General features: G+C 34.0%; 2 protein-coding genes across 3 annotated transcripts; both read left to right on the top strand.

Annotated features, from left to right (window-relative positions):
* Positions 1-552: 552 nt before the first annotated feature.
* LOC132276039 (phosphoinositide phosphatase SAC3-like) lies at positions 553-17,364 on the top strand. Of its 2 annotated transcripts, XM_059777289.1 has the most exons (16): positions 554-1,409; positions 3,333-3,537; positions 3,634-3,799; positions 5,325-5,547; positions 6,075-6,151; positions 9,314-9,501; positions 9,576-9,673; positions 9,876-10,009; positions 10,122-10,250; positions 11,100-11,487; positions 11,975-12,096; positions 12,266-12,379; positions 13,005-13,193; positions 14,811-14,969; positions 15,928-16,036; positions 16,760-17,364. In XM_059777289.1, the coding sequence occupies exons 1-16, from the start codon at positions 1,296-1,298 to the stop codon at positions 16,877-16,879; spliced, it is 2,535 nt and encodes an 844-aa protein (XP_059633272.1). In that variant the 5' UTR covers positions 554-1,295; the 3' UTR covers positions 16,880-17,364. The 2 variants fall into 2 exon arrangements, with proteins under 2 accessions (XP_059633273.1, XP_059633272.1); XM_059777290.1 differs by lacking the exon at positions 10,122-10,250 and having other exon boundaries at positions 553-1,409.
* Positions 17,365-23,364: 6,000 nt separating this feature from the next.
* Positions 23,365-26,982, top strand: LOC132276037 (protein STRICTOSIDINE SYNTHASE-LIKE 4-like). Its single transcript, XM_059777286.1, has 6 exons — positions 23,365-23,704; positions 23,941-24,153; positions 24,251-24,318; positions 25,979-26,215; positions 26,332-26,464; positions 26,584-26,982. The coding sequence occupies exons 1-6, from the start codon at positions 23,543-23,545 to the stop codon at positions 26,854-26,856; spliced, it is 1,086 nt and encodes a 361-aa protein (XP_059633269.1). The 5' UTR covers positions 23,365-23,542; the 3' UTR covers positions 26,857-26,982.
* Positions 26,983-27,169: the final 187 nt, after the last annotated feature.

Here is a 27,169-nt window from a genome sequence, read left to right as displayed (position 1 = left end):
ATAATTACGATGTTAATATTAAATTAATCTTAAATTAAACAAATTCTTACTACGAATCTGTCAAAAATGACAGCGGGATCAAATAGTGTACAAAAGGGATCATTCTAGAATCAGAATTGGTATTACTCTAATTAGGTCATCAGAATCAATCAGAAGTCGTAAATGGATTGGTTTTTGAGTTGTAGTCGTCACCACGACTTCAGAATTCAGATCAAGCACTCTTCTCACCAACGTATTAAGACTAATAAAAGAAACCTCAATCATTGGAAGTTGTCTTTTTTAATATCATACACTAACCCCGAAAACTGGTAAAATTAAACATTTGACTTTTATATTTGACACACGTTTGCCAAACAGACCTTCGTTGTAATTTAATATATATTTATATAATTTATTTCATAGGTATAAAAGACATTATTTAATTAATTAATCAAAAAAAAAGAAAAAGAAAAGGAAAAATCAAGTATTGTTCACAAGAAGCTCGCACATTAAATTGGCCTTTTGGGTCAGCGGAAAATGGAATAATTTTAGTAACAAAAATAATGTATTTTTTGTGTATATGGTGTGGCCACCCAAGGTGTGGTTTTGATTTCTTCTTCGCATCCGAGAGTTCCTTCTCCTTTCTCTCTCTACATTCATTCACTCTTTCTTGAATCTCTAATAAATATTACCAATATATATCATCATCATCATCAAGAAAATTAGGTATATTCAACTTCGAAGCTTTTCTAGTTCCTCCCACCAAAATTTTTATTTTATTTTTTCATTCTGATCTTTTCCCTGTTCCTCCTCCTACAATATATCCATTTTCAATTTTCAATTTCAAATTTCCCTTAAATTTCGCCTCAATTATCGATCTATCTTATTTCTTTCCAATTTTTGTTTTGCCTCTCGCCATTAGCTTCAAATTGTGTATCTTTTTGTTATCTGTATTATCTGGCCGAAGATCAGAAGCTGTTTGTAGGATTAGAGCCTCTCTTTCTACATCTCTGTGTGTATATAAATAAATATATATAATATATATTGTATATATATAATTATTTTGACACACACATATACAAAGAATTGTGGGTATAATCTAGGGGTTTCTGTTAGGGTGTTTGTTTGTGAATGGAAGACACAAAAAAATTGGAATAAAAGTGAGGAGGGTTGAAGATAGAGAAGGGAAAGAAAATGCTATACTTGAAGCAGCCAAACTTCATGATGGGGTGCATATGGCGGGAAAGTCGGTGAGTTTCTCAGTTGAATGCGAGTCTGATTGCTTCCCGAGCCCGAGGCTCGGGATCTGAACCCTAATGGCGTCGGAGAATGGGAGCCCCCTGCTCACTCTGACAAACACCGAAGACGAATCCTCCTCTCCCGCATCCCAGGCCTGTATGCAGAAATTCAGGCTATACGAGACTCGATCGGTATAAAGATGTTCTGATTTTCTATTGTCTTGAATTGACTAGCTTAGTTAGCTTACTTCGATCTGAAATCATATCTCCAAACTTCTATAACATTAGGTTGTTCAAATTACATTTGTTAGCACTCTTTATATTCAATTAAGGACAAATTTTTCATCAGTGTTGTTGATATCGATGTATGCATTTACCTGCCTTTGTGCTCAAGTTCCAGTTTACATAGAAGTCAAAGCAAACTAATTCATTGTGTCTTACATCAATCTGAAAGGTTTGTCGATTACATAAGGATTTCAGAAGTTTCAAAATTCAGTATAAATATATATTTTTCATTTATGACATTTACAAGATTATAACCTCACTATTTATTTTATGCATTTGGTTTCATTACAGCAGTATAGCATATACATTGTGCTACTATCAGTTTTCGTGTGCAACAACAAAAAGTTTGAATTTGGTTGAAAACGAAGGATTGTTCAATTTTCATATCTATTTGTTTTGAGGTTTGATATGTTCTCCAATATTTTAAACATTCCAAGGGCGAATATGTCTTTGCCTCAGCACCTTAACTCATTTTGGCCAATATTTGTGCTTATAATGTTGTCATTGATTACTGCATACAGTTAATATTTGGTGTACACCTTAGAAAGTAATTATGTCAGAATGCTCTAAACCGTCTGCTAGCATTTTAATGTTGAATGAAAATTGAGTATATTGATCACATAATCAAGTTTCAATAATAACCTGTCTACAATTCAAAATGGTAAGTTGGTATTTTAGCTCTCTCTCTCTTTTTTTCTTAAGGAAAAATAGATTTTAGAGACAGAATCTAAACAAAATTGCTCTTCAAGTGACCATAAAATTGAGAAAAGATGAGTAGTTACCAAATTAAAAGTTAAATGCCTTTAAGTGACCATTGAAGGATAACTTCGTCAAAATACTTTCTTCTTTTTTTTTTTTTGAAAATAATAGAAGAATGTAGAATAACCTAAACTACCCTCCCGCTTGAGAGTGGCAGCGTCGGAACCAATCCACCGGCCACCCGGGTAGGGCATGACGAGAGTGACGGTGGAGTTGGCGATTTGGCCCCTTCGAGCTCAGATTGCGCTGGCCTCGTCGCCGTGAGGAGGACGGCCAAGTCCACCTTTACAATATTATATAATTCTCCATTATTGATTTGTCCACCTTCCATTGATCTCTTCATTATTATGTCCTCTCTTGAACTGAGTGAAACCCTAGAAATTATTTATCTCGGCCAATAGGTTCTAATTTATCATTCTGAGATGTAACGCCAATTTCTCAATGAGAAGACAATGAATGTATACTAATGTAGGCATATATATATGTATAGATGGATGTTTGTAGTAAATAACATCAGTGACGGTGGTGAAGGTGAAAGGATAGATTTGTCCAACAATGAAATGAGTTACTTCTAGATAGACATATATGGAAAAAATCATCAAATGGTCAATGAAGAACATATCTTTTTTGGTAACTATTCGTCTCTTCCTAAATTTAGGGTCGCTAAAGAGCAATTATGTTTTAAGTTTGGTCACTAAAATCCAAAATTTCCTTTGTTTTATTTTATTTTATATTTTTCTTTTTTTGTGTGCGTGTCTGTATTTGAAAGCAGTTTATGAGTACTTCACTGAACTTACCATAATATTTGAGCATTTTCTTTTTTGATTTATGGTTTGATTTCTGTGTTGATGTTTTAAATGTATCTCTATTCTACCAAGTATCAACAATGATCGAGTGATCTTTAGTATCGTCAATCATGTGATCTTCTCTAGCAGATATTTACAGTGGTTGCACATACATGCACACATTTATATGATTGTGTGTGTATACATATTTATTTTCTTATTGAGTATACTTTTGCCTATAATATTGCACAATTTACACCATTGTATTTCAAATATTATGCTGCAGAAATTTTATATGATAGGAAGAGATAAGAGTAGAACATACTGGAGAGTTTTAAAGATTGACAGGTTGGAGCCTTCTGAGCTAAACATCCGTGAAGATTCTACTACATATACAGAGATTGAATGCTCTGACCTGTTGAGAAGGATACACGAGGGAAACAGGTCAACCGGAGGCCTTAAATTTGTCACTACTTGTTACGGAATTGTTGGTATGTAGTCTTTCAAGTGTATATCTTTTATATCCCAACGGACTTAAGCAGTTAATTGTATTCATTACAATATTCACCGTGCTATGCTGTTTCTAGGGTTCATTAGATTTCTGGGGCCTTATTACATGCTGCTTATTACGAAACGAAGGCAGATTGGTGCAATTTGTGGCCATACCATCTATGCTGTCTCCAAGAGTGAGATGATTCCACTTCCAAATTCTGCAGTTCTAGACAACATGGTTGAATCTAAGAATGAGAACAGGTTATTGTCTATTCTGCATGTTAATGTTTTTGTCCAGGTTTCTCGTAAAGAAGTCACAGAAATCACTTTGAACTATGAAGAGGTGTATTGTCCTTTTTTATATTTCATTGAAATTGCGATTGACTTTCTTAAAAAATATTGCCGCCTTCAAGTTGGTCGAGACTGGGATCGGATGATTACCAAAAAGAAAAAAAAGGAAATCTGGATCTGATGTATCGATAAGTTTTTCAGGATGTGGGTTGAATCTTAAAATCAGATTGTGAATTACAACATTCTATAAAATGAAATAAATTACCTCATTATGTTATTACATTAAAAGAATTATTATAATGTATCATCAACAAACAAAAAAGTGATGAAAAAAATATGAAATAATGAACATGTGATGTTGTGGCCCGAATTTGGTGTTGGGTCGCGTTGTGACCCGTTGAATGGAGAACTTTTGAACTTGATTTTTGCTTGCAGGCCATGGACCCAGTTTAGTATTCTCTTGTAGCCTAATATATAAGGGTGCTTAGGATTTGGGGTGGAATTATTGAGACACTGAAAATTGCAGAGGGAGTGAGAGCAAAAGCTAGGGTTTGGGGGTTGAAACTTTTAATCTCCTATTTTTCGCATAGTGACCACCATGGATGTAGGCTTTATTGAATCACGCTAAATCTTTGTGTTCTTTGTGTGGCGTGTTTACCTTTTCTATCGTGTTTCTTAATTTGTTCTTGGGTTTGCTGCGTTTTTCGTAATAGAACATAAATTTTTGGAGCACTAGAAGTTGCAAAAGTTATTCCCAATAATTTTGAAGCATGTTCACCCTTATGTTAAATGAAACTTTATACACGTCTCAGGTGTGGGTTTGTGTCTAAGTGTGAGACTGATGAAATTTTCCAAACCCGAGGATAAGAATGGTTAATGTTTGCATTATTTAATAATTTTCTTTTAGTCTTTTAGAATAAAATTAATATTATGCAATAGATAAGAGTTTAATATAGGCACTTCACTTACTTTGAACCAATGACGTGACACAATAGGCGTAGTGTGAGAGTTCTTTGAGATGCAGACTGATTCATTAGTTGAGCATTGTATCTCAGGATCCAGATTGTTGGATCTATATCGTAACAAATTTGGGAGATGTGTGATTCATTAGTTTTGCAGTTTGATGCACTTATATCTTTTTTAAGTATGATAACAAAGTTGGGATTGGCAAATTATGAAATCATCAAAATATTTTGGTTTTAGCATCTTTATCAATTGCTATGTTTTACAGTCACTTTATGCAATTACAATTCTGCCATTCAGCAGAAATGTATTGGCAAACTTCAGTCTTCGTTAGCCCGGTATTAATTTCACAAATACACACACATGCACACATTTTTATATTTTGGCATATAAGTTACTATAGTAGTCAACGGGAATTCCTATTTATTGTTACTGTTTATCATCTACCTGTTTTTTTATGCTTCATCTTTTTCATCTCAAATTTCTTGGGGTGTATTTATTGACTTTGTTTTATTTATTTTTGATGGCATAGATACAAGAAGCTCCTGAGCATGGTGGATCTTACAAAGGACTTCTTTTTCAGCTACTCATACCATGTTATGCGGAGTTTTCAAAAGAATATGTGTTATAGTGAGCCAGGACCGGTTCTCTATGAAACTATGTTCGTCTGGAATGAGTTCTTGACTCATGGAGTTCGGAATCTCCTTCAGAATACTATTTGGACAGTTGCTTTGGTCTATGGTTTTTTTAAACAGGTGATTTTTTTGCTGCTTCTCTGGTCTGGAGTTATACTAGGATTTTCTTGTATCCATCTGTAGTATGTCCTCTGATTTACCAATCTTTGTTTATATATTAGAAAACCTATTGTTCAATCTTTAGCTTTTTTATAATCTAAAAATATGTTAGCTGACGAATTTATTCTCTTGCAACTTCGTTTATATACTAATGCCCTTATTTTCTTTTAAAGTAAATTAATTTGAAGTTTTCAATCAGTGTTTTTCTTTATGGTACAATTTCATAGATTTGAGCATAAATTTAGACATTTGAATGTCTTGTTTATTGGGTTAGAATAACACGTCACTTAAGTTAATTATTTGAACTAAAAAAATGCTACTGAATTATGTTTAGTATTCTTGTCGCCTTTTGAGGGTGGGCCTCCGCTGGGCCAGCCCTCTTATTTTTGTCAGCTTTTAATATTGCCTGCTGAACTTTATAGATTGCTATGAGTTCTTTTTTCATGATTTAAATGTTTGAGGTTTTATTAGTTGCTTTGTGAATCCAGGCTACATTATCTATATCCGGGCGGGACTTCAAGCTGACTCTCATTGCAAGACGTTCACGTCATTATGCTGGCACCAGGTATGTAATTGTGAAGAATGCATTGGATGTCTGTAATTAGTGAAGTTGTAACCGTTTCTTCTTAAGGAAAACATTGAGTATTTCTTCTTTTTTTCCCCCCTGGTTAAAGGAAATAATTGTCGCAAGTGTTATGTCCTTGGTCTTTTTATCTATCTGGATATCTTTTATAGCGGGCTAAGTGCCTGTTTGGCATTCCTGTTGGAGAGACTAAAAGCGATATTAATTTCCAAACTTTCTTTTAAATGGGCTTGGTCATAAAAAGGCGCCTTTTAGTTGTAGAGGTTTTGCCTCAATAGAGCTTTTAGCCAAAGCTAACAATTGGAGCTTTTTGCAAGTAGAGGTAACAAATACATAGAAGGAGTCTATTTATGAAAGAAGAATGTTTATAAAATCGCCCTACTTACTGCATTACCAAACACTATTTTGATGTTCCATATAGAACACATTTTTGACAGCTCTACATAAAAAAATTGTTTTTTTTAAGGTACTGCAATGCTAACTGTGCACTAAATATGGGTTGAATTTGGGTACCCATATTCTGCCGATTTTAACCTATTGTTATACCGAATCTGGCTTTTACTGCTCGGTTTGACCCGCAACTGAAGGTAGTTCATTTCTATCCACTAATGACCTGGCGGGATTTTAACCTTTGTTATATTGAATACTGTACTAAGTCTTTGGAATCTGTAGTTTAATGGTCAAGTTGTTACATTTCCTTTCAAGGCAAGGAATTCGTTTATTTATTATTATTTTTGTCTTGACGAAAAATTTTGGGGAAAAAAATTAATTGTCAAAAGTTTTATTCCCCTAATCTTTGTTGGAATTGACCTGTTGCATCTAATCAAGTCATGATGGATTCGAGTTGCCTAATCTGGGTTGGAAAGGTATTTGTTTATTTTTTACTATAGGAACATACAGTCTTTACCTTTGTTAGATGCATGACTGAACATAACCTGCCACTTTTATCTGTGTTGTCAATTTGATTTCAACTGATACAGAGCAAGGGTATGGTCAGGGAAGAAAGGGAATGTGGGTATATAGTCTTGAGTGACAGTTGCAGTATAGTGAGGGTTTGGAGACACGTGATTTGGGCTCCAGAAATTGCAAGTTTGCTGCATATTTGGTTTCAAAGCGTGACCATAGGACTTAGTTGGCTAATTTCCTCCATAACTTGGAGTTTGGAGTTACCTTTGTCCAAGACGAACTTGGAATTTAAAGCTACAAGCAGGGGCAAAAAGTTAATTGCAACTGGCAATATGCACTCACCAAATTAGGGTTAATATTCATATGCATTCATCTCACTAAACATCTTAGGGTTTTTAGATTACATGTTTGATTCATGAAAACCTCAATTGGAATGCATAAGATATTTTATAAAATTTATACTTTTGGAATCCTAAAGAGTTCAGGATAGGGCTTCTTCGACTGATTGATGGATTGAGTGAAAGCCATTGGGGTACTTATAAATTTGTTGAAAGTTTGTTTGATCGAATGAAACCTGCGGAATTGAAGTTTCCAATTAGGATTTACTCTCTTGGCCATAGTCCTTTAATGCTTTGATGCTATATAGACAGCGTATGTTATCAAAGAACATAAGCACAACCTAAGCAAGCATAGCTTAAGCATGCACAAGATATGAAATCTTATTGAGTGCATTATAGCAACCCAATTGTGAAAGTTTTCTTGTTGAGTGCTAGAAGGATTATTTAAATCCGAAAGTATCTTCCACACACCTATGAACGGGACAATTCTAGTCATAGATTTCAATGTGCTAAAGGAGGAGAAGATCAAGGAGAATGTCCGACTTGAGTCTGGGTTAGAGGTAAATAGCGAATTCTTGTGTTTATATTCCGGTTAACCCAGTACAACCTTTGTCACAGTGGATTTAATATGTCTGGTATAGTTCTCATGGTATTTTTTCAATGGATTTTTTCAATGGATTTTTTCACGTACACGTGTGTTTGTGTGTGAATGTTATCTTTGTTTACCTGCTTTATGTTTGCAAACATGATGGTTTTTATATGGTTTTATGATAATTCAAATTATCATTAATAGTAGTTTATTTTTGAATTTCTGTTCAAATAGGTAATTTGTTTACTAACACCTATTCCCTCCACTCTAGGTCTTCATCAAGACATTCGTATACTCTGACTATCTGAGTCTAGGGTTACAATCTATTATATCTGAAAAGAAAATTTGTATTATGAATTGATTTTTGGCATATAAATGTGAACAACAGGAGGAACCTCTGTGCTATAGAATTGGGGAAAGTGTGTAGCTTTTTGGTGGATGTTTTATGTGGTTTGGTAAAATGATAGTTTGCACTGAAACTCTAGATTTAGTGAGGAATTCAAGGTCTAATAATTTGAAGTGTCCTTAAAAATGCGAAAGGAAAGAAATTCGAACCATCATGGCTCTTCTTGAAAACTTAAATGCAACAATTTTTCTGATGGAAGTAAGGGATGTGATCTGGAGTATTAGATTGCAGGGTGTATTCTAATTAAAATATTTTTAGGTCCCTGTAAGTGAATTCAGTCTTTTCTCTTTCTTCTTTTCAGTGGGGTTTGCAGTTCAATTGCTATGTCAGTGGTTGCGTTGTTTGTCTGAGTAGCAAATGGAGACGAATAACTGACCATGGATCATTTGCAGTTCAATTGCTATGTCAGTGGTTGCGTTGTTTGTATGTATAAGATGATTGCAATTTAGTCAATCATTGTTGTCTTCTTCATTGTTCGATGGTGCTATTCTTCGAATGTTTCTGTTAATCTATGGTTGGGATGAGTAGGGTGATACCATCGTAGTTATGCTTTCTTTCCATGATTGGTAGTGAAAGCAGCAACACTGGCCAATGGTCAACAACATGACAAATAGGGTTGTAGTGGGCACCCAGTTTCTGTGTCCTTGGTGTTTCTAGAAAGTAAAAAGTGGGTGTGATTCAGGTCTTGGTTTGGTGGTTGATCTAATTTTGTTTACTTCCTTGATTCATGTTGCATTATTAATGCTTTGTAGCCTCTTTTTCCGGCTTCATCATCTTGAATTTACATGAATTTTGCAGTTTTTCTTTAATGAAATTATTCGTCTTTCTATTTCAAATGGTTAATATCATTTTCACTGCACATATTTATAGTGGTCTTGGCACCTTAATGCTTTCTTCTGATATAGATATCTAAAACGAGGTGTAAATGAGAAGGGCAGAGTTGCAAATGATGTTGAGACAGAACAGATTGTTTTTGAGGATGTTCCTGAAGGGTTTCCGATGCAAATTAGTTCTGTCGTTCAAAACCGTGGCTCAATCCCTCTTTTCTGGTCTCAAGAAACTTCACGCCTGAATATCAAACCTGATATTATATGTATGTATTTGCATGTTAATTGTAGCCTCTTAGGTAATTCCCCATGTCTTTAGATTGATTTTATCTTTTTTCAGTGTCAAAGAAGGACCAAAATTATGAGGCCACCAGACTTCATTTTGAAAATCTTGGCAAGAGATATGGAAATCCCATAATCATTTTGAATTTGATTAAGGTAAGGTTTTTGTTATTGATTTAGGGTTGTATTGATGATTTTATACTTTATTTTGGTAACTGGATTTGCTTTATTTATTTCTTTTGTAACTGTAAAATGTCATTAATCCAAAAGGAATTTAAAATTATCTAACCTTCTCCACCCCTTTCCGATGGAAGAAAAAAGGATGTTTTGATTAATTATCAGTTTTTGCAATCAACAGACGCATGAAAAGAAGCCAAGAGAATCTATTCTCCGAGCAGAGTTTGCTAATGCGATTGAATTTATAAATAAAGATTTATCAGAGGAGAACCGTCTTAAGTTTCTTCACTGGGATTTACACAAACATTCTCGCAGGTATTTTTTTCCGTGCTCAGATTCTTTGCTCCTCTTTTACTCCTTTTATTGCTTATCTTCTTTTTAATTTCTTTCTTTCTTTCTTTCTTTCTTTCTTTTTGGGTTTTTCCAGTAAAGCTACAAATGTCTTGCTACTTTTGGGCAAAGTTGCTGCATATGCATTGACACTTACAGGTCTCTTTTATTGTCAAGTAGCACCAGCCATGAGGTCTGAGGGGTGTTTAAAATGTCCTTATTTTGAGTAAGTTTGTTTTGTTCATTCCAATAATTTTCTGAACCATATATACTTTTTTCCCCTGGTATTACTCCATCTGTATGCATAATGGTGACTTGTATGGTAGGCAATATTTTCCATTCCTTCAATCCTTCTACAGTGGGAAAAAATGATTTGACAAAGGATGGGCTTTAAATATAATCCTTCTTGTTTGTTCTTTTGTGTTAGCTTTGGTATTTTGTATTTGTTAGAGTTTGGCTTGTGCTCCCTAATGCCCCCTCTATCTTTCTAAGCAATGTTCTCGTCCTCTACTTTGCATCATAGCAGTGGAACATGCTCAGTGAATTGGATTTCTCATTATCTTAAATTAAATTAAAATCAATTGGAGACAATTCGTTTCTAAAATGAAAATAAACTATGTGAATTTTATCTATATAATTAATTGAACCTTTTAATGAAAATACTTGAATTTTGGGTTTTGAGGTTGTATTTGGTCTAAAGTCCCTCACCAGCTGAATCTTTTGGGCAATGTTCACCTAAAGACAACAGTTAACCAGAAAAAATTTCATGATTTTGATTTTTTCTTTTTTTTTTTGGGGTAAATTTCGTGATCTTGATTTTGCTTTTGTATTTTTAAGAATATTTTAGTAGTCAGTCAGTTGCATTGGTTTATACTGCAAAAAATATGTGTTTGTACCTGAGTGTCAAGAATAATAATCCTAGTTTTTGGTAGTCAAATCAAGTGTTGTTTAGTTGCCAATGACCATGAGATACTACTAGTAATTGTTGCACATTTGACCTGAGAATTTATAGCTGCAGATTTTACCTTTATTTATTTATTTGTGTTTAATATGCCATAATGAATATATGATGCAGGGATGATGATGATAACAGTCTGTCTCCCTCTACACATTGCAAAATCAATATCGAAAAACATTATGACAATGACAACGAAGATGCTAATAACTCAGACACAAAACTTTATGAGAGTAACTCCATGGCTAATGGAAATCATCCTGTTAAGCCACCCATGTTCCAAAAGGGGGTTCTCAGGACCAATTGCATCGACTGCTTAGACCGCACAAATGTTGCACAGTATGCATATGGGTTGGCTGCTCTTGGAAAGCAACTCCGTTCTCTTGGAGTCATAGACGCTGCAAAGATAGACCTCGATGACCCTATAGCTGATGAATTGATGGGGTTCTACGAGAGAATGGGTGACACACTTGCGCACCAGTATGGTGGCTCAGCCGCGCACAACAAGGTAGTTTAATGTGCCTGGGAATACTTGATGTTTGTTGAGTTTGATTATAGTGATCCGGATTTATTATTAGTTTTTGTTAATCTTGTTCCTACTTTTGGCCTATGTTACCTAAACTCTTTAAAAGTATGTGAAGTGCTCGTGTCAGCCACACAATTCTTGATTCTGGTATGGGATGTGTGTCCAAAACTTTTAATTGGACATGCATATTAAATTATTCAATTTTATTATATTATTGCTTCAAAACCAGTGAAATGCCTGTATTGAACTCTATCTATATGTAAATGCATTATCTTACTCTTGAAAATTAAATAAAATCTTAAATGATATTAATTTTTAGCTGTATTCCCGTTTTCTTCAGTTTGGGAATTTGACACGTTTGATACTTGGATACATATCTGCACTCAACACACGTGCCCGAGCCTACGACATCTTAATTAGGTCTCTCATTATCCATCCATTGACATCTTAAATTTTTGACTCTAAATAGATATTCTCCCAGAGAAGGGGCCAGTGGCAAGCCGCAACACAATCCCAGGAATTCTTCAGGACTCTTCAGCGGTACTACAGCAATGCGTACATGGATGCTGAGAAACAAAATGCAATTAATGTGTAAGTTGTGTTGTACTCCTCCTCCTCTTTTTTTTTTTTTGGGGGCGGGGGGCGCGGTGTTCCACTTTCTCAGAACCTGTCTATTTTTTTTACTTGCTTAATTGATTTTTAAAATAATGGATGCACTTCATATTGAAAATAACCTTTGGTATGACAAAAATTTGAGCAGATTCTTGGGGTATTTCCAGCCGCAACAGGGTAAACCTGAACTCTGGGAGTTGGATTCTGACCAGCATTACAGTGGATGGAGAAATGGACAAACAAATGTGGTTGAAAATGGAAGGTACTCATTGTTCTTTACCATTATTAACGTGTCTCTTTTGGTAAAATACACCACCATATCTGCACTATCCCTTGCTATGGCTCTTCCTGGAAAAAGAATATCTTGCCTGAGAATCCTGAGTTGCCTTCTTGATTTTCAATTTTTTGAATTTCCACTGTAAATAACTTAAAGATGTTCAGCAAAGACATTTTACATTTATTTATTTATTTTTGATAACCGGGGTGTCCGGGGCTTTGCCCTAACTAATCCACGGGACCCATGCAAATCGACCCTCCACACGAATTGGGTAAAGCTCGGACTATGTCCGCGGTTGTGGCCCTAAGAAATTGATCGCACTTGAGAAGATTCGAACCTGAGACTTAATGCTTCATGAGGCACCAAGTCCCAGGGCTTCACCACTAGAGCCAACCCCTTGGGAAGACATGCTACATCTATACACATAAAAATGTGAGTTCAGATATTGTCTTTCATTGTCCTATGTGATTAGTTACCAGGGAGTTGAGTACTATGGCATTATTTTGATTCGTTCATTTTTATTGATAATATTGCTTGATTTATAGCAACTGAGAGATCAAAATCATGTTGCTGCAGCTTATACTGTAACCGTTGTCCACTGTATTGCCAGGTCATTTTTCAAAAGATCCATGTCAGATGGAAACATCCTCCGTGAAAGATCATCCATGTCTAGCTCAAACATGAAGCAGGACCTTTGTAACTCTGTATTATCTGGTATGTCACAAGGAGGAAATAACATTCTTTCAGAATCGACGCCAGAAATATCAAGTTGTGAAAGTGGTGATATGACGTTTTCAAGGTTTGCCTACTCTTTTCAAATTAAATCCTTGAGTTACTTTCCTAAAAGGCATTTTTCCTCCCTTTCTCACTGAGAGCCACGAACACCCTTATGCTATGTTTGGTTGGAATGAAGGATTGAGGAAGGGATGGAAGAGAGGCGGAATAGAAGAAGCTTCTCTTGTTTGGTTGGAAGGAAGGGAAAGAGAGGGATGAAGCATCCCTCATAGCCTATTTTTTAAAATGAAAAAATGAAAATTTTAAAAATCTAATTTCCTTGCTTCCAACCAAAAAAAAAAAAGTGTCACTTCATCCATCCTTTCTACTACCCCTTCCATTCAACCAAACAAAAAGTGATGGAGACACCTTCCCTTCCCTAGGAATACCTCATTTATCCCTCCCCCTCTACCTTCCATCCATTTTCCATCCTTCCAACCAAACAGAGCATGAATGACCAGGGAAGCTCTAAACTATTGTATATGTATTGCACTTGTAGTAGAAGTTGTATTATCAATTCCCTTCCCTAGAGAATTGAAGAGCTATCCTAGACTGACTGTAACATCATATTTATAGCCAATCACATAGAATCTTAATCCTTTAAAATTCTATTCTGAGAGAGTATTCAAAAGAAAATAAATTGTGTCAATCAGTCAAACAAGAAAAATTGACACGACTTCATTTGATTGAGCTTTCGATCAGTGCATTCTAGTCTTTGATAAAAGTTCTTACTGGAAATCTCAATCATGACATTGATTGAACCATTTGGTTTTGCAAAAATACCTGATTAAAAATTTCAATCAATCTCTTTGAAAATGGAGAAGAAAGAATAAACCCACAATCAAAGGGCTTCTTAGATGACCTACACATAAAGGACACAATCTATTTACTTGATTCCATGATCAAAAATCCTGATTTTGGAAAACATGTTTAAGACAAGATTTTGAACCTTTCAATGATCAATCCTAGGTCTTAGAAGAACACTAAGTCTCAATTTACCTTAATCTAGGTCTGTGATTGAGCTTGATAATTTTTCGCCTTGTTCTCATTGTTCTTATCTCCAACATATCTGTTTTTTGTTGTAGACAAATGACAAGACTTCTAACACAAACTACTATCCTAATTTTGATAGAAAATTGTGAACACATGACTAATTAACTTACCAACATCAATTGTTTTGTTGCCAATGATGATATTAGTGTGCATTATTTGAATTTCGATGATTGCTTACTATCTTATAAGTGGAAAGATTCTCATCTTTTCTTCCTAGGCTTTGTTATCTATTGCTATTGTTTGTGGCATAGCATGAAGCAAACAGGGTGGATCGTCTATAAGATAAAGAGGACTCCGCTTTTTAGAATCATTTTATATTGATAAGGGCGCATTCTTGACATGCATAGCCATGGAATAACGGTTGCTGTTTACATGCTTTTTCATAACTGCTGTATCATCTGGTTTCCTCATGTCCTCACATTTTCTTTCCCATTTTAACAAATTGACACATATTCTGTCGCATAATGTGTATTGGAGGGATGGTATGCACAGAAATCTGGGCTTTCTGATAGATATTGTGATCTTCAATATGATTCCATAATCTGTAATTTTTTATTCAGCTTATTTGCAAGCAATTGTTTACATGTAGATATACTCCCTTGATGCCTCGAAGGCACCTTTTTCGAGATATGCAAAGAGACAGATACCCTGACGATGATCATGGGGATGCATTTGACTGCTCCAACTTTGTTGATTTAGATTGGCTATCCTCCTCTGGAAATTCATGTGAGGAAGATTTATATGAGAGGTAATCCTTTGATGAGTGCTGAGGAGGTAAAAATCTTGTCAGTGAGCTCTGATGGAACTCGGTTGCTGCGTGAGCATGAAATTATCAGCATTATCTTACAAAATTGTCAATTTGTAGTTGGACTTCGTTGAAAGTTTTGATAACACTACTGTACCAGATTATTTTCTTTTGAATCAAGAACAAAATCCCAAGGGGATATTCAAGAATAGCAAAAGAAAGATTTATACATACCAAGAAAAGCCTCAATTTCTAGTTTTCTGATTTGTGGAATATAGCGTGTAACCAAAGTTCATGTTAATTTCTCGGTATATAAAATTCATTGTTTACTTTGCTTCAATTAGAACCTTTACCATGATTGTATTAAAAGTTTCTGCAATGACTGCTTCATTGTGCTTTTTCTTACCAAATGTGACACTTTGGTTTTTGGTTGTCAATTATTTTAACAATTTACTATTAGTCACTCATCCTTACAATGACTTCATTCTTTTTGAAAAATAAAAATAAAAATTTTTGTTTCTGTTTTCTTTTGTTTATTTATCTGGCGCAACAAAGAACAACCTTTGGATATAGAACAAATATATTTAACTATTAATAGATTTAATTTAGGATACATTATTTATGATGTTTGTTCCATTTATTCTTTTAGTATTTTTGCATGTGTAAAAGTGTCATAGTGTTGCTGTCATATATATAAGCATTCTAGTGAATATCAAAAGAAATTGTCTTCTTTTTTGTAGGTTTCTGGGTTGAAGATTTTATGGCCATACCTAGATTCTGCTGTAAACATTTTGAAAGCATTTCTGACATTTTGTACATTTTATAATATTTTATGGCCATACCCTAAGCCCTGCATATTGAAAAGAAAATATATCCTTTTTGTGGATTAGATTGCTGATATGTCACAGATGTGAATTGTTTTTGGTGGAACTTAGTCACCCACCCTTTTTTATGGTTGCAGGTCAACAATAACGAACTCTCCAATTGCTGGGTTGTCGTCAGAGAATGTCATCAATGGAGTTGTTGGGGATATGACCCCATCTACCAGTGAATGTGGATCTAGCATAAAGGTTAGTATCTTTTCTTGTTATGCTATTAGTATTCTCTGAGGAATAGATTTTCTAATTGATTTTATAGTAAGAGGCTACATGCCTAAGATGTGTGAAGTTCTGCAGTCCTTTATCTGCAATAGTAAAGTGTGCTAAAAAAATTCCTTACTAAGATAATTTTTATCTATTTTGTCTTTGGACTGCTCACAAAAGAATGTGGTGAAGATTTGGTCATCTAGATTGTGAAGTTCCAAGTGGTCACTATGCCGTGATAAGAACTAGTAATGGTGGAGGCTATCTATAGCTGCCTTTGATGCAAATCTATGGGTACACTAACGTATATACTTAAAATTGTGTTCTATCAGTAAACTGCTCTTGTCGTCTTTAATTGTTGTTACAGCAGATCAAATTAGCTTAATGCATGGTCTTTTATAAACAGTTTTACTAATTATATAGTAAAATTTGAACACCTTCAATTTGTATTGATTGTTGTATTATCTCATACATGTTGACTTCGGGGTATAGAGATATTGCATTATGCAATAGTGATATTCTACACTCTTTAATATAGCAAGAACTGTTGTTTTTGTTTGGTCTTGTGTATGATTTATGCCGTTGATATGGCTCTGCAAGGCTCACATGATATGTGGTCTAAGTTTCAGTTAAAATCAATGATCTTTTCTTTTCTGTTTTTCCTTGTGATTTTATTGATTTAAGCCCACCTCTGTTACGTTATATTGGTAGGGGAGGGAGCAGACTGCAATGGAGCTATCCTATGATGAAACCCAGTGTTTAGAGGTTCTTGAGGAATTTTCGGATAGTTTTGTGCGCTGGGTAACCTATGGAGAGACACTCTGCCACTGAAGTTTGGATCAGGTTCTTGGTATCAGTAATTCTTCCATCCTCGTTCGTGTCAACATGCCATTTTGCATGGGAATGGTAGAGCTTAGAGGTGGTAATGGAAACAAGAAGGAAAGAAAGCAGTGGTACCGGCACCCTTTTTTCCCCCCCCAAGTAGCTATTGGCCCGCTCCTCATGTATGTCTTGCAGCGTTAATTTGTTCATGGAAATCTCAATCGGAACCTGATACCATAGTACACAGAGTAAATAGCCGAAAGTTTAAAGATTCTTTTTGGAGCGCAATTTTTTTTTTGTTTTTTTTGTTTTTTGTTTTCCTGGGCACTGTTTTATGGACTTGGTATGCTCCAATGCTGTAAATATATAAATGTTCGGGAGCCCCATTGTTACAACTTTAGGTCATTGATTCTTTATATCCATTCATGTTAATCTGTGTCTAATTAATATTGCAAATAAGTTTAAGATCCAATGATTTAGTGCGGTAATGACAATCTTTGTGCCATCAACATCTGGTGTATATCTCTCAGTATTCGATAAAAAATCTCTCTCTATACCTTATGTTCCTATGTTCAGCTAAGTACTAAGTTATTTCAAGAATGAAGCTTTATACATAAGTTCCACGTGATGTTTTTTTAGTTTTAGCAGATGCAGAGTCGTGTGCAATAGTTGGTGCCATGGTCATGGAGGCCTTGTTCCTTATTCTGCCTTCTCAGGCTTCCTGTATAAAAAAATATCGGAAAGATAAGATGTGCTTATCCGGTACCCCTGACCCTAAAATTATATCCGGTTTTAACAACGTGTAGATTTTGGCTCTAAAAAAAATACTTTGCTCTAACCATTTTTATAAAAATTCTCTCTTTTTAAGAATCATTATTAAATAAACATTGTAAACACATGAAAACGCATACAATTATCCTCTCCAAACTATTAGTATAAAAGACAAGAAAATCAGTGTTATAAAACATGAAAATTTATCTTATAATGTAACCAAGCTCCATTGTATTATCTGGAAGTCGAAAAAAAAAAAAAAAAAAAAGATGTATGTATACCTTTGCGGCCTATTTCACACAGGCCCACTACACTAGGCTCCCACTCGAAAAAGATCCCTGTATCCGGGGCAAATACAAGGCAGGGTCCATTTCATAAATTCTTTCAAGATGTTGGTCTTAAGTTGCGGTGCTTGCTTATTAGATTAGACTCCATCCCTTCAAGAAAGAAAAGATTTCCTCCACACCTTGAAGAGATTTTTGTTGGAACACCAGTATCCTAGAATTGACGATCCGGCACTGCCATCTCATTTAAAAATCAACTAGTGTATTACTACTCAGGCCTACCCGTGTAAGAAGAGACATCGTGTATTACTGCGGATTGAACGCATAACTCTAGCTTTGATCGATCGAACCAGCATTATCAATTTACCAAAATATCTATTTAAAAAGAAATCTAACAGATCTAATGGCTCATAAAAAAACACAACTTAATTAAAAAACGACAACTTAATTAAAAACAAAACTAAGAACAGTGGTATTGGATTCATCTTGTTCTGAAACTAACGTAAGTTATTCTACAAAGAGTTTAAGAGAAAAATTATGCTCAAGATGAGCCAACTCTCACCCTTGGAGTATTTCACTCTTGGTGTTTAATTTTTATGGGGTTTTTTTTGGAATAAAATGATAGTATAGGGGAAATATGTGATTTTTTTTGGATTTTTTTTTATATAGTAGAGATACGAGGGTTTCATTGCATGATTATTGATTATAAACTTGAGTGACCATGCAGTATATATATATATATATATATATATTTTGTTGAATATTATTTATATTTACATTATTTGAAAAGAAAAATACAATGAAATATTTGTAAAATTGAAGTAAACTAAAAATAATTAGTGAAAGTCGGCTGCGATGCGTCTCATCGCTGAATAGGGAATCCCTAACAGTCCCATAACTTCATTTCACTAATTCTATTCAGAAACTAGTAATTTATTCCACTAGAAGTTTAAGAGAAAAATTAGACAAAAAACGGACATATAAAGGAAAAAGGGTAAACTGGTAATTATTCAGAAATATCCGGGCATAACCGAGCACATCGTTGGATAGACAACGAAAAATTAGTCAAGTTCAAAAAAAAAATTTACTCCATTTGGAGTCCGGACAAGAGAGAGGTCAAAAACAAACCTATGTTCTAGATCAATTAAATTATAAATTATAGTTTTAATGGTTCTTTAAACAATTCTAAAATTATACTAGAGATATATATTCCACGTATCAAAGTGAGACAACTCTCACTATTGGAGTTTTTCATTCCTGGTTGAGCTTGAATGTTACAAATGACACTCCTTACTTATTTATAGGCATCTTCTTACCTTCTACCACTCTCTACATAAATGTCCTAATTATTTAGGATCTACAAAATCCTCACTATTCTATTCTAGAATGCTCTCCCTCTCTTTCTACAACTTCTCCAACATTACTGAATCTCGAACTCTTTCTACACTCCACAGTTATGTAAACTATTATGAAAGACTCCAGAATCCCATTTCCAAAGACTAAAGAGAAGAAGGAGAGCAGACGGGTAAGTTTAAAAGAGGATAAAGAGAATGGATAGACATTGTTTGGTCTCTTAAGAAAGATATAATAGGGTTGAAGGAAGCTTAGATAATATTAATGAGTTGCACGTATCGCGTGATTGGTATGTTCATTCAATAAAAAGGCAATACATTCACTAAAATTAGTCTTAATTCTTTTTAAAAACTTGTCTCAATAATTTCAATGCGACAGTGCTTTATTTATTTATTAAGAACGGAGATAGTGACAGTGACGAGCGATCCAAATTCATTTGCGGGTGAGGATGACCTTATCAAAACCTTTACTAACACACACATAACGTCCATTCTTTTTGTCTATTTTTTTAAATCTTACGGCATGTTTATATATGTGTGTTTTGGTATTTGCATACATCCATGCTACTTGCTAGTACCGATCATCATGTAATATATTGCTGGCTTCTTGTCATTATCCACAATCCCTAGCGTAAAGTTTTTATTTTATTTTCTTTTAGAGAAATTATTAGATGGTGAGCTATTAAAAATATATGATTATTTCGGTTGTAGTGATGATATGATTTTTTAATTATATATATATATATATATATTTTTATTGACACCAAGAATTTCAATAGGTAGGGCCTCTTCGAGATCCACCTTAGACTACAAACATGAAAATGCATAAATGAACATAGATGAACCATTAAAATAAATATTGATACATAAATGAATCATTAAAATATTGATACATGGATGAACCATTAAAATAAATTACTTTTATTTTTATGACATAATATAATTAATTAATGGTACATATAACAAAATATTAAAGGGGATAGAGAAGTCTTTGGTACCACGACGTGTTCTCAACCAATCGTTACTTTTAGTGATATATTGATTGAGATTAAGGAGAAAACTCCTTAGCATTATCCTTTCCCTAGAAATATTTTGAGTACTCTATTCCGTGGTAGCGACTCTTTTGGGTTTTTTTTACAAATGTTGACAAAATAAATAAAACTCATGATTTGGCTGTATCTTCTGCTTGGATGGCATCATTTCAGTATTCACTATTGAGGGCATGCCGTTGAAAAAGTTGCGTGTAAGTAACAAAACTTCATGAATAATGTAGCTCATGATTTTAATGAATTTGGATCTATATGCCTAGTTGCGCGATATATGACATATACCAATATGTGGTGTGTGTGGGGACTTCAATTTTTGACTTTTGTACCTTTATTTAAAGAAAATGACATTTATAACCTTAATTTGATTATTCTTTTTCAAATTACACAATTACCTTTATATCTAATGTATTATTCTATATTACCTAACAGAAATTAGAAATCAATATTGATTTGAGTTTCATATAATTAACATATTTTTAGGCGGTCTCAACAAATAAAGTAATTTTTGGATTTTTTTTTTTTTTTTTTTTTTTTTTCTTTTCGGTCGCATTCTAATTTTTAATATTTTGATCTCTTTTAAAAAAAAAAAAAAAAAAAAACCAAAGACGATTACATATATTGAATAAATTATCTCTTTTGACAACACTAAGAAAAAAAAGTACAAAAAACACAACCCAAAAAAAAAAAAAAAAAAAAAGTCATTTATGTTGAATAAATTATATGTTTTGACACCAAAAAAAAAAACTTTGTTGATTAAATTATCTTTTTGAAGAAATTCCAAAAAACAAGTTACCTATGTTGGATAAATTATTTCTTTTAACAGGATAAAAAATAAAAAAAATACCCTAAAGGAAGTAAATAAGGTAAAATAAAGTTAAATTTATGGTAGAAAAAATTCATATTTTTTATTTGGACCAAGAAGTCCTATTTTCAAACCTATTTTCAAATTGGTTCAAATATATATATATATATATATATATATATATATATATATATATATATCCAAAATTACCCTTATTAATATTGTTCAATCATCTTCTCTCAAATGTGTGTGTGTATATATATATATATATATATATATATCCAAAATTACCCTTATTAATATTGCTCAATCATCTTCTCTCAAATGTGTCGCATCCCTCGAGCAGCCACGGCCCAGCTCCACCCCACTTCTCAATCATTTCCCTCTCTGATAATTTTTTTAGGAGAAGATGGTTGAACGGTACTAATAAGGGTAGTTTAAAAAAATATATATATATGAAACAAATTTAAAAATAGGACTTCTCAGTCCAAATAAAAAATATTTTGGGACAAAACTACACTCCATCCACCACCACCTTCTTCTGGAATATCATTCACCTCACTGCCTCCTGGAAAACCACCCACCTTTTTCTTCCCCATCTCCGGTGGCGGTCCATCGTTACCCCCAAGAAACTTACACCTCACACATTCACTGCTAAAGTTTTAAATATTTAGCCCTCTCTTCATTTTATTTTCAATAATTTTCCTTACTTAAAGTAATTAATCGGAAGACTCACACTCGTGGTGTCCATTCTGTCCATCATAAAATAAAAATAAAAATAAATAAAAAAAGGGGCAAACTCACCCAAGTGGTGTCCATTTTGTTCACCATCAAACTGTTCTTCCATAGGCTATTTTGTTCACCTGAAAGTTCCGACCTTCGTCCTCGCCTAGCATATAGCTTGCCGACAGTTCCGACATTCGTCGGCGATGACGCTGACGTCGGAATCTATGGCCGTCATCCTCAAGATTGTTCACCGGGATGCCTTCGGGCCCGGCGCTTGGCGTGGCACCGAATCAAGGACTGGATCTAACTCTAATATTCAAAATTTTAAGTTGTTGGGTAGTGTTGCATACCCATCCATTTATACGTACCTATTCACCTCTCTATCTAAATCCAATGTAGGACAAGCTCTCCCTTGTTACAGTTATCATCATTGACCCAATCTATATATATATATATATATATATATACACACATTAGTATTAGCTCATCCTATTAACAATTTCTAGATTCGCCATCGGTTATAGTTGTCCTTGTGACAAATCTCAAGGATGCCATAGGTTTACTCATGAATAGTTGAAAATATTGTTCGTGTGGATAGTGTAAAATATGTTCAAAAGAAAAGTGTGCAAGAGAAAGTAGAAATCGAGTTGTGGAGAGCGGATAAAGAAACAATATGATGCCGTAGAATGAAGAAATTATGGTTCGGCTAGAGAACGAAGAAAACATGATTCCGGCGTATCGTTATATAAATCAAACAAAACGGTGAAAAAGTCAGCTATAAATATACATGCATCTTGAAGGAAAAAGGATTGATTGAGGTGAAGAATTGACAAAGAAATAGAGATAACTTTCTGATTTTGAAACTTATGTTTCCTTTATATTTTTAGGCTATATACTTGAATTATTTTGATGATTCCATTGTCGAACAAAACGATCAGGTCTGTAAAGAAATTTTAAATTAGTAATTATAAATTAATAATTATTAGCATTTTAATTTAATATGAAATTGTAAGGTAATTTTGTCATTTAATTAATCACAAAAATAAAATATAGAGTATTAATTACTTTTGTTAATTCGGAGAGTTTTATAATTCTATTGGGGATTTGTGTATATTTTCTTATAGTACTGGAGTTTTTATGATGTTAATCCTATTAAATTTTGAATTGAATAGAAAGCAAACCCATCTACTTTTATTTCAAGAGGAAAACAGATATTTTGAAATTTAGTTCTGCGTATGTGAACAGATTCAATATTTTTATTTTGTTAATCCTATATGTGAGTAATTTCTTAACTTTTTTTTTTCTTTAACTAAAAAAAATTTCTTAACTTTTTTTTGACAGTGCATGCAATTTTTTTTGAAAGGTAAAAAAAATAATAATTTAAATAAAGTTGACACTTACATATTTTTTTGCCTGTCAAGTCGTCAACTAATGATTCACGGGGAAGCATGTAATAATTTTTTTGTTCATATATATATATATATATTGCATTTATTATCTGGGCTATTTTTGACCAAAAATCATTGAATACGGGAGCGCTCTATATTCATTGCGGGGGAGGGGGGACCTTATGTCCAATATCCTGTGGAGTCTTCTCTGTCAAGTGCCAAGCCTTCACACAACACAGTACACACTACACACACATATACAGCTACGAAGGAAGGAAGCAGATCTTGTTTGGCTCGCCAATGAAATCTATACAGTATTATTTGACAGCTTTTTCAAGCATCTTATTAGCTTGTTTACTTGCAATAACACTACAAGTCTTCTTCTTCTCACCTATATCTCCTGACCCACTCCAATTGCCTCCCGCATCCACTTCCTTTCTTCCCACTAACTCCCAGTTACAGGTGATCCTAGCCAGCTTTTATGTTATGTATGTGTTTTTTTGTTATGCAAGTGTGTGATGCTCCGCCATAATATTGTGGGATCTAGGAGTGTCAGATTTATGCGGTCTTATATTTGCATATAAAAAGGCTGTTTCCTTGTTTAAAGGTCAAAAATGGAGCAACCGTACTGTGGCTCCTCGTGTGATAGGTGCTTATTATATATAATTAATGGTGTGCAAATATATATGAATTTACAGGGAGTGATAAAACTTGGAGAAGGAATTCTGGATAAGCCGGAAGACGTTTGTGTGGATAGAGAGGGTGTAGTTTATACGGCTACGAGAGATGGTTGGATCAAAAGATTACAAACTAATGGAAGCTGGGAAAATTGGAGGATGATTGGGGGTGATACGTTACTTGGAATCACCATTACTACTGCAGGTCATCTCATTGTATGCGATTCTGAAAAGGTAATATATATATATATTAACTAGACTCAAAACAATTATTAGTTAGTAGACAAATTAATATTATGATAATTATTATGATGGATCAATTGATGTGCAGGGTTTGCTAAAGGTTAGTGAAGACGGGGTAACTGTTCTTGCTTCACATGTTAATGGCGTCAAAATAAGGCAAGAGAATTAATTATTACTACTTTATTAGGGTAAATTACAGACAACCACGTACTAGCTTTACACCCTTAGGATTACAAACAACCACCAACTTTACACCCTTAGGTTGTGTTTTTGAATTGGAACTTTAGAATTAAAATTGGTGTTATTGAAAAAAATAATAATAATAATAATAATAATAATTAATTAATTTAAGTTGCTTTTCTTTAATTCTAATTTCACAGCCGAACATACTTTAACATGTGGTACTTCTCTTAATAAAAATCTTCATTTCGGTTGATAACTCCCTTCTTTATTATAAAAAAAAAATTAAGGCTTTTTCGAGAAATATCAAGGGTTAAAATATCCGAAAACATAATATGTTGTACACTGTGCAACACAATTAATTAGATGCAAAACATTATTTCAAGACTTAATTAGTAGTGTTGCAGTCTCAAAATTCATAAAGGTTTGCATCCTCTATTAATCTAGGTTTCAAAATTATTAAATTAATAATATAATATTTGTACTAATGACATAAGATACAGGACCCACCCAATAAATATTTTTTATATTTTTGGGAAAGCTTTCTTGAGTTATGGATTTATTTATTTATTTTTTAACGGGAAATTCTCCTAGGTAGGGTCCTAACCCATCCCAAATTACAAATTGAGGTGCTGCAATCATTCCCACAACGACAATATCCTTAAATTAAGAATCATAATGAGGGAGTGGGAGTTCAAAATCGAGACATGTTAGAACCCAACCCCTTGCCTTTTCACCATCACCAAACCCTGAGGCTTTTCCAAGAAGCCCATTCAAATTTGAAAAGTGAAATTAGAAATACCCCTTCCTCGGGCTTGACCAATTAATAGAAAAAAAGATGAAAGTTTTTTCAGTAGGGAAAAGTTGGTTTCTTAAACTTTTTGATGTATTTTATTACATGTAAATGAAATATGGAACACAGAAAATAGACAGAAACAGAAATGGAGGTTGGATTTTATATCTCAGCGATATTGTGGGATGGATTTGTTTGTTTCTGGGTCTTTTGTATTTCTAAGAAAGATGAGCTCACCGTCTTTTTCTTTTCTTTTCTTTTTTATTAAGTCCAGATGGTTTCTAGGTCTTATTTAGAGAGAGAACGATAGAGAAGAAGAAACAGAAGGTGATTTTAGAGAAAGAAATAGAGATAGAAAATGATGGAGAAGAAGAAATAGAAGTTGATTTTAAAGAGACAGTGACCTTAATAGTTAACTGATAAGCTATTTTTTAATAATCACTAGTGTAAGTAGCCTAGGGTTACTATGAAGATGTTTAACTCCTAAGGATTAGTAATAATAAATAAATATATATTGAATGAAGGATAATATATTTGGTCTGTTCGGTACACCATGCATCGGTCTATTAAAGCTATTTATACTCACACGTATAGCGTAAAAACGATTCTGATGCATTCTATAAATACACAGGCACACCAAATACCTTCTCATAAGTGAAGAACGTGTTGGGATTTAATGGAGGTTTGAATGCCTTATTTTCCTTGGTAAAGCTATACCCCATGTCTCAAATACGTTTACGTGTCAATGACTCAATGCTCTCTAAAGTCTCAATCATTTTTAATGTTTCTGGTTGTGGGTCACACATTTAAATTAATACGTTATATATGGACGGGGTTGATCAGATTTGCTGATGATGTGATAGAAGCATCAGACGGTAGCGTGTACTTCAGTGTTGCAAGCACCAAGTTTGGACTTCACAATTGGCAACTTGACTTGCTTGAAGCAAAACCTCACGGCCAGCTTCTCAAGCATGATCCATTATCAAATCACACCTCAACATTGCTTGATCATCTTTGTTTTGCAAATGGTGTTGCACTCTCCAAGGACCAAGATTATCTGGTGGTCTGCGAAACATGGAAGTAAGTATTTGAGTAAATTTAACTCTAAACAGCTTTACCTCGGCACGTAAAGTGAGACTGTTACATTATTTCCAACCTGTCACAATTTATTAGAACTTTTTATGTTTGTGGGTCAGATTTAGGTGCCTCAAGTATTGGCTAGATGAGGAAAACAGAGGAAAAACAGAGATCTTCATTGATAATCTTCCTGGTGGACCTGATAACATCAATCTTGCTCCTGATGGCACATTCTGGATCGCTCTGCTTCAGGTATAAGCAATTCATTACAAAATAATCTTTAAATTATTACATATTTTGTAATTCTTCTTTATATAATGTTCCTTTGGGTTTATAGAGCTAACGAGAAAAGTGTGTGTATGTGTGTGCAGCTAACGCGTAGGAACTTCGAGTTTGTGCATGGCTCGAAACTATCCAAGCATTTGCTAGCAACATTTCCAAAATTGTATGAGCGAGTGAACGGACTTGGAGAGAAAGCAATGGTAGTGAAAGTGGACAGCAATGGAAGGATACTGAAGAAGCTTGATGATCCTAATGGCGAGGTGATGTCCTTTGTGACATCGGCCGTGGAGTTTGAGGACCATCTCTACTTGGGAAGTTTGAACACCAATTTCATTGGAAAATTACCCTTGAAATTTGTGTAATGCTAATTAATTAAACTTGTTTATCTACCTAATTGTTGGACACTAGATAGCTGCTAGTATAGTTAACCCTAAGCTCACAGTCAGTAATCATTGAATAATATATGGAGAATCTCTTTAAAAATACTATATGCAACGTAATATTATGTGTGTGTGTATATATATATAACCGTACTGTGGCATTACCATCAATCTGACATTCAACATTTCAGATTTAGAAAAAAACCCTAATCAAACTCAATCTCCTTCTTTCCTCATAAAAGAAACAAAGAGATGGAGTATATACAGAGTAATGTTATATATACTAGCCGAGATA

This window comes from Cornus florida, unplaced genomic scaffold (assembly GCF_030987335.1).
Source record: "Cornus florida cultivar Cherokee Brave unplaced genomic scaffold, ASM3098733v1 CherokeeBrave_3.0.0_Hap2_Chr10, whole genome shotgun sequence".
In the NCBI taxonomy this organism is placed as follows: Eukaryota; Viridiplantae; Streptophyta; class Magnoliopsida; order Cornales; family Cornaceae; genus Cornus; species Cornus florida.
This window is presented reverse-complemented; position numbering and strand designations above follow the sequence as displayed.

Coding starts and splice junctions, on each gene's coding strand:
- LOC132276039 (XM_059777289.1), top strand. CDS start 1,296: ATGGCGTCGGAGAATGGGAGCCCCCTGCTCACTCTGACAAACACCGAA. Junction 5,548..6,074: donor TCTATGGTTTTTTTAAACAG/GTGATTTTTTTG, acceptor TTGTGAATCCAG/GCTACATTATCTATATCCGG. Junction 10,010..10,121: donor TTACACAAACATTCTCGCAG/GTATTTTTTTCC, acceptor GGGTTTTTCCAG/TAAAGCTACAAATGTCTTGC.
- LOC132276037 (XM_059777286.1), top strand. CDS start 23,543: ATGAAATCTATACAGTATTATTTGACAGCTTTTTCAAGCATCTTATTA. Junction 26,216..26,331: donor GTGGTCTGCGAAACATGGAA/GTAAGTATTTGA, acceptor TTTGTGGGTCAG/ATTTAGGTGCCTCAAGTATT. Junction 26,465..26,583: donor TCTGGATCGCTCTGCTTCAG/GTATAAGCAATT, acceptor ATGTGTGTGCAG/CTAACGCGTAGGAACTTCGA.